The sequence below is a fragment of the Gymnoscopelus microlampas genome (assembly GCF_963454915.1).
Source record: "Gymnoscopelus microlampas genome assembly, chromosome: 7".
Classification (NCBI taxonomy): domain Eukaryota; kingdom Metazoa; phylum Chordata; class Actinopteri; order Myctophiformes; family Myctophidae; genus Gymnoscopelus; species Gymnoscopelus microlampas.
The window spans coordinates 495320-503329 of NC_139944.1; the positions used below are offsets into that span (position 1 = coordinate 495320).

General features: G+C 41.5%; 1 protein-coding gene across 1 annotated transcript; it reads right to left on the bottom strand.

The window, feature by feature from the left end:
• Nucleotides 1-4717: 4717 nt before the first annotated feature.
• On the bottom strand, nt 4718-7510 carry LOC311048751 (piggyBac transposable element-derived protein 4-like). The gene is made up of 2 exons (XM_084062026.1): nt 7477-7510; nt 4718-7002 (listed from the first exon to the last, which is right to left on the bottom strand). Exons 1-2 carry the CDS (start codon nt 7499-7501, stop codon nt 5318-5320), a joined length of 1710 nt encoding a protein of 569 aa, XP_083918152.1. The 5' UTR covers nt 7502-7510; the 3' UTR covers nt 4718-5317.
• Nucleotides 7511-8010: the final 500 nt, after the last annotated feature.

The following is an 8010-nucleotide window of genomic DNA, read 5'->3' on the forward strand; positions in this document are numbered from 1 at the left end:
GCCATTGGACCAACAGACAAGGAACTGTGAAAAAGGAGATCACACAGATGATACAGTTTCACGCAAATAGCTGAAAAATCCTGGGTTTAAGTGTTTTTCAAACTGCTCAAAATTGCGGACAATCTAAGGGCGGAGCTTACTGGTCAAAGCGATAGATGTGTTCCTCATGAGTCAAGGCACAAGTGTAAGCAAGTTTCACGACTTTCGGCCAAACGAGGCATGACTTTTGCCTGTTTAAAGTTTGCATTTTCAAAAAATTGCTATAGCGCCCCCCTTTGGCCAATTGGAGTGAGATTGGTTTCAGTGATATTTGGAATGACTCTCTACATTACTGCAACGTTTCAAATAAATGTGAGTCTTGCATGTATGTGTTGGGGGCAGATGAATAATTTTCATAAAACTGCAATAGTTAAAATCTATGGAATCCTGGGATTTTGGAGCAATCTGCACGAAACGTTTAACACTTGAACTTTGGACCTCTGCCGACATAATGATGGGAGCGGATTTTCCATAAGTGAAAAAATGCAGAAGTTAGGAGCCAATGGCTGTTTTTCATATAATTCAAAATGGTGGGAGATCTAAAGGTCAGAAGTCAAAAGTCAGAGTGTGAAAGCTGTTCATCATGAGGAGACGCATATGTGTATCCAAGTTTCGTGGCTGTAGGTCAAACAGGGCATGAGTTGTACCTGTTCAAAGTTGGCATTTTCAATTGAGTGCTATAGCGCCACCTTTGGACGAAAGATTGTGAGAATTATTTCTTGATCGTTTTTCATGACCATCTACCATATGGCCGAGTTTCGTAAAAAGCGACTGCACGGTTCAGCCAGAACTGCGAAAAGTGGCAGAAGAAGAAGAAGAAGAAGTGACAGAATACTGCCAATAATAAAACAGGTACAGAGCTGAGAGCTCTGTCCCTGTAAATAGGACAGAGAAGAAGGATAATAAATACGACAGAGAAGAAGAAGAATAAGAAATAGGACAGAGAAGAAGAAGAAAAGAAGAAGAAATAGGACAGAGAAGAAGAAGAAGAAGAAGAAGAAGAAGAAATAGGACAGAGAAGAAGAAGGATAAGAAATGACGGCAATAAGGTAGAGGGCTATGCCAAACGGTGAAGAACCGAAACTCACAACCATTGGCCAAAGGGTAGCGCTATAGCACTCAATTGAAAATGCCAACTTTGAACAGGTACAACTCATGCCCTGTTTGACCTACAGCCATGAAACCTTGATACACACATGCGTCTCCTCATGCCTAACAACTTTCACACTCTGACTTTTGACCTCTGACCTTTTGATCTCCCACCATTTTGAATTATATGAAAAGCAGTTAAAATCTAACTCCTCCTGGGATTTTTGAGCAATCTGCACAAAAGTGTCTACACATGAACTTTGGACCAATGCCGACAGACATGAGCAAGCGGATTTTCCATAAGTGAAAACGTTAAGCTTTTATAAGCCATTGAATATTGCAGTTTTATGAAAATTATTCATCTGCCCCTAACACATACATGCAGACTCACATTTGTTTGACACTTTGCAATATTATAGAGGGTCATTCCAAGTATCACTGAAACCAATCTTACTCCAATTGGTCAAAGGGGGGCGCTACAGCAATTTTTTGAAAATGCAAACTTTAAACAGGCAAAAGTCATGCCTCGTTTGGCCGACATTAAACGACACCATTAAACCTGCTTACACATGTGCCTTGACTCATGAGGAACATATCTATCCACCCTTAGATTTTCTGCAATTTTGAGTAGTTTGAAAAACATTTAAACCAAGGATTTCTGAGCAATTTGCGTGAAACTGTGTCAAATAAATGTGTGAGGCCCTTTTTCACAGGTTCAGGTGTGTTGGTCCAATAGCTTGATCGCTTAATCATCTGCCTTGAAACCACAGGGTTGCCGGTTCGAATCCCACCTCATGTAGACTTCATTATAATTGCATTGCACACAACATGACTGTATCAATGAATGCATGTGCAATTGTTAAAGATAACGAGAAATGCAAACTTGAAAGTAGTTATTTTCAATGTATGACGTACTTCATTCGCCCTTTTGTTTTGTTTTGTTGGATTCTCCTTTCTCACTGTCTGAGGCTGTGGATTCAATAGCTCGACCAGTAGAGTGTGAGCCTCATGTGCCGAAGGTCTCTGGTTCAAATCCCACTCATTACAGTTTACATTTAAATTGCATTGTACAAAACATGACCCTGTTAATTCAGACATGTGCAATTTTTAAACAATAACATGACATGCTTTTTTGAGAGTAGTTGTTTTTTATGTATGACATACATTCTTGTGAAAATAGACGATCTACAATCTCACAGATAGCAACGCGTTGTGAGCTTGTAGATCGACTATTTTCACTAGTTTCCATTCCGAGGAGACAAAAAAAAAACTTTATTGGTAAATGTTTTGTGAACCAGTGATCTACAGTAGTTAGCAAAACAGAGGCTTGGTTCATAACGGACGGAAAAACCTATAGATATCAACAGACACCATCAGGGAGGCCATATCTCTAGCTCAATGAGAAGAGAGGCAGCCTGTGAATCCGTAGGTCGCTGGTTCGATCCCTGTCCCCAACAATGCGTTGAGGTGATCATCATTTGAAATTCCCCCTATTCCCATGGATTGGATCCACCCCTCTCGCTCATCACATGCACAGTACAATTTGTAAGCACTTTTACTTTACTACTCTACTCTACTACAATTACAGCAGATGACAGCTTTAGTTACTTGTTACTTTGCGGATGTAATTGTCTCCGCCAGGAGACTATGTTTTCACTTTCCGTCCCCCCCCCTCGGCCAAGCTAACATTGGTCAAGCCTCACGTGACACGTGACAATACGTTGAAAGAGTGTGCTCTGATTGGCTAGTGAGACGCATGACGTATCAGCGGCCTATAAATAGATGTGTCACTTTGAAAGAGTCTTAGCCTCTTTCAAAGTGAGGTAAGACAGGAGTAATCACGAAATGGCTGAGAAATGGCGGAGTAACACTTAAGACAGGATTAATCAAGTAACACTTAAGACAGGATTAATCAGGAACAGTACTGGCGGAGACCTGTGCTCCGAGGAGCACATCTTCTAGTTATTAATACAACACCTACAGTAACCACATACAGCCGATCTACAATGTGACGCATTATGAGCTTGTATGTATATAATAAGCAACCCATGCTGTATGATAACTTACCACATATGAAATCGAATTCTGTCTATCCAATGGCTCAGTCAGTACTGCAAGACATGCCTCTCTCTCACTCTGTCACTGTCTGTCTGTCTGTCTGTCTGTCTGTCTGTCTGCCTCTCTCTCACTCTCTCACTGTGTGCCTGTCTGTCTGTCTGTCTGTCTGCCTCTCTCTCACTCTCTCACTGTCTGTCTGCCTGTCTGTCTTTCTGCCTCTTTCTCACCCTCTCACTGTCTTGTCTGCCCTATCCTCGAAACCGCTTATTGCTGCTTGCAGCTATATTTTTATTTTATATTTTACTGCCTGACTGGCATTTTAAGTTAAGCTGCTGTTTGCTTTGATGCTAGACTATTGAGTCTGTGATGTTGCACTAAGTTCTAATGTTGCACTAGCTCTAATGTGAAGAATATTTTTTCTGTTCTGACTTGAAAATCCTCAAGCTACCTCATAAGTGCTCAGTTTACGACACGCTGCACTGCTTGAATAGTGGCTCTTTTGTTTTATTTGATATATATATGTTTTTCTTTATTATTTTAATGCCTGACTGGCATTTTAAGTTAAGCTGCCATTTGTTTTAATACTAGACTATTGAGTCTATGTTGCACTAGTTTTAATGTGAAGAATAACTTTTCTGTTCTGAGAGTCAGAACTTCTGACTTGAGAATGTTCAAGCTACCTCATAAGTGCTTAGTTATTTACCATACACTTCACTGCTTGTATGCACAATTGTGCACGATAAGTGTTACATGTTAACACATTGGGTGCCAGAGGTTTTTTAAAATGATGTACACTGAGTGCCAGCATTTTCAAGCTTTCTGGCTCATCTTTCAAGGACCACAGAATACTCTGTGCTATTGCTATATAAACACCAAATATCTCAAAATAAAGATTGGACTCTCTACTTTTTACCAGAAAAAAAAGTGAGTCGATAGCATGTTCCGTTCTTGAGATATTGGCTGTTGAATACAGCTTGATTTCACCAAAATCAGCACCTTTTCTTTAGAAACAGAGTTATGGCCGTTTTTTTTCTCTTTTCATTTTTTTTTTGGAAAAATAATTTGACATTTATTTTTGCCTTCAGTGACAGTAGTCATCTCAATAGTAGTTGCTTTAGAGAAAAGAAAAAAAAACGCTTTTGAAAATACTTTTGTGGTTCGTTTTCACTCCTATGGGTAATAACAATAGAATAATGATAGGAAACATAAAGGCTCGTTGTCACTCCAATCTCTTTGAAGTGCATCTTAGTTCAGCTTATTTCAAAGTTCTCAAATAATACATCAACTTTGGTTTCATACAAGACAGCAGCAGCATAGTAATAATAATAGAATAATTACAGAAAACATAAGAGGTTCGTTTTCACTCCAATGTATTTCAAGTGCACCTAGTTCAGCTAATTTCAATTTCAAAGTTATCAAATAACAATAAATACTACAATAACAATAAATCAAATTTCAAAGGTTCAAGATTGTACTTTATTGTTCTTTCTTGTGTACAGGTCGGATTCCAACCAGACAGCAGCAGCAGCATATGTAATAACAATATAATGACTGAAAAAAAGTTTCACTACAAGCAGCACACTTCACACTATATACAGCAGATAGTTTAGTGCAAATTCAGGCATTAGGCCACACTATATACACAGCAGATAGTTTAGTGGAAAGTAATAGTGCAAATGTAGGCATTAGGCCACACTATATACACACACACACCAGATAGTTTAGTGGAAAGTAATTGTGCAAATTTAGGCATTAGGCCACACTATATACACACACACCAGATAGTTTAGTGGAAAGTAATTGTGCAAATTTAGGCATTAGGCCACACTATATACACACACACCAGATAGTTTAGTGGAAAGTAATTGTGCAAATTTAGGCATTAGGCCACACTATATACACACAGCAGATAGTTTAGTGGAAAGTAATTGTGCAAATTTAGGCATTAGGCCACACTATATACACAGCAGATGAAAAGTAAAACAATTAGGCATTAGGCTCAAAATAATAACCTTCATATGATTAGTAGAAAAAAATATGCATTATGCTAAAAGTAGGCATTAGGCCAATCAATACAAAATAATAAGCAAAAATATGCATTAGGCAACAAAAAAAAAGACATTCTGTGATTCTACCACTTAGTGAGGTCCTTTTTCGAGTGGTACGATGTTGTACATTCAACATGCAAGGGGACCTTACAGCCTTTACACATCCACCTTGTGTCTCTCTTTGGGTCTCTTTTCTTGTTCTGTGATTCAGATTTTCGCATGCAAACCCTGCATGCCCTCTGAGGGGTTTTTTTCCCTTTGGTTGGAGGGTATTTGACCAGTTCATGGTCGGTCACGATCCTGTTCAGCCTGCTCTCGGGGTCTTCTTTTGGTGCCCTCCACCGTGGGTCGTGTACAGGTGGTTCAGGTGCAGGTGCCCCCCCCTCCTCCTCCTCCTCTTGGGGAGGAGGGGGGGGGGGCTCCTCCCCAAGGCATCCGAGGTAGCCCCAGGATTTGATGACGAGGTAGATGAAGGACTTCAGGTTTTTACAGCTGGCAGTGCCCTGAGGATGTTTTGCCTTGAACAGGACAAAGGCATTGAACATGCTGATCTGAAACAGATAATTGACAAACTTTTTTGGCCACTTGCATGTCTTCCTGACAAATAGATAGTAGGCGAGATTTTGGTCCAACTTGTCGACGCCATTCATGTACTTGTTGTACTGGGCGACGCATGTTGGCTTCTGTATTTCAACCAACCGGCTGGGGGCCCTTTGTTGACCCTTCTTCTTCTTCTCCCTCCTCCACTGGGAAGCAGGGACCGTCTCATGCTGGTGGAGTGTGGTGACCATCTTCACGATCCGTTTGTCGTGCCATGCCACCACCATGACGTCGTCCGTGTGACGCATCAGGGTTGACCCAACGGGAAGCTTGGAGGTGGTCAGCTCCCTGATGGCTGGTGGCTCCCCTCTGTTCGTGCGTAGGGTCCCGCACACATGGGTCTGAAGACCAAGGAGGAGTTTACACAGCTTCACTGAATTGTAATAGTTGTCCATGAAGAGATGAAAACCATAACCTTTTAGGTCACCAAGGAGGGAAGTGATGGTGGTTGGCAGGGGCACCTTCTCCCCACAGAACGGTTTCATGTTGTACATGTACCCAGTGACAGAATCACACAAGATATAAGATTTAATGCCGTATTTGATGGGCTTAGCTGGGTTGTAAACCCTCCAAGAAAGCCGCCCTCGCCAACACAGCATTCCCTCGTCTATGCTAATGTTCTTGCCTGGCAGGAACATCTCTTGAAAGTTAGACAGCAAGGTGTTCAAGACTGTGCGGACTTTGCACAGCGGGTCCTCAGTGTGCATGGTCTCATTGTTGTCGAAATGGAGGTTACTGAGGATGAGTTGGAACCGGTTCCTGGACATGGTTTTGTGGAAGAAGGGAGTGGTTCGGATCTCATCAGTGAGCCAATAGTCTGCAATCTTTGGCTTCCCTATCAGTGCGGTGAGGAACAACAGCGCCAGGAACTGCTTCAGCTCCCCAAGAGTCAGCTCCTTCTTTCCCCATGCGTGCTGTCTGGAATGTGGCAGGGCGCTTGTAACACGTTGTTTTGCATAAATATTTGTCTGCTCCACGATGTGCTCAAGCAGCTCATCTGTGATGAGCAGCTCCAGGAAGTCCACAGGTTCTTCAGACTGCAGGTCAGCGGCCCTGCTCCGAGGACCTGGAGTCCCAGCACTGAAAGGGATGTCCTTCGGCTGCCAAGAGTCTGCTGACTCATACCACACAAGCTCATCAATTGCACCGCTACGAGGCCTGCCACCACCTGGAAATAAGAAATGCATAAGTTACCATAACATCAGGTGTCATCGCCATGCTGGCTTGTGGTGGACATTTTTGACAAAATTCTATTTTTGCCATGGACATACAATATAGACAAACACAAAGAGCTAGCCCTAAATGACCATTACAGGTCTGTAACTCTGAGTGTGTACAAATGGAACCAAATGGACCCGTAACTCGAGTTATGGGGGTCCTTGAAAATAAAATGTTCAATACATGGTGTCATAGTAAATCAGTGTCATACATATTCTGTAGAAAACCTGGAGACTGACATTCAAGTAATTGGGTGTTATGATCAAAATAAGAACACTATAAAATGGTGTGTAAAAATGAAAAACATTTGGCACAGACAAGGCAAAGTCTTGTACGGACATATTGATGACCCCTGCATAAAATACATATTTTGTCATTTGTGTGGTAAAAGAGAGCTCAGTGTGACAACAGAAAATGTTCTTACCTCGATTACGGCTGACAGGTGGCATTACAGGTGTGTGCTCCTCCTCCTCCTCCTCCTCCTCCTCCTCCTCCGACTGTGTGTCTGTAATCACAGTAAAATATGAAATAGTTTGGTAAATATGATTTACAGAAAATGAAATCAACTAATTTCACCCCTGTGGACGATGGAGGATTGTACAACCCTTCTGCCAAGAGCACAAGTAATCAGAACATGGCTATACTGTCATGTTACAAGGACAAGCTGTACTATAAACAATAGCCATCAGGCCTAGCAGAGACATCTTGGCTCTACATCATGTAAACTAAAATGTATCATAGAGTAGAAAAATGAATAGAATAAGATAAACAACATAATGTACTGACAACAAGGTAACATAAGCAATCATGATAACATAATCTGATTTCGTCCACACCTTAGAATGAATACTTTTTATTCCTGTTGTAATGTCTTTACTTACCACGCTGATGATACACAGACGCCCCAACAGACGCCCCAACAGACGCCCCAACAGCTTCCAGCTCCTCCTCCGTGTCG

Coding starts and splice junctions, on each gene's coding strand:
- LOC311048751 (XM_084062026.1), bottom strand. CDS start 7,501: ATGCCACCTGTCAGCCGTAATCGAG. Junction 7,003..7,476: donor ACCTGTCAGCCGTAATCGAG/GTAAGAACATTT, acceptor TCTTATTTCCAG/GTGGTGGCAGGCCTCGTAGC.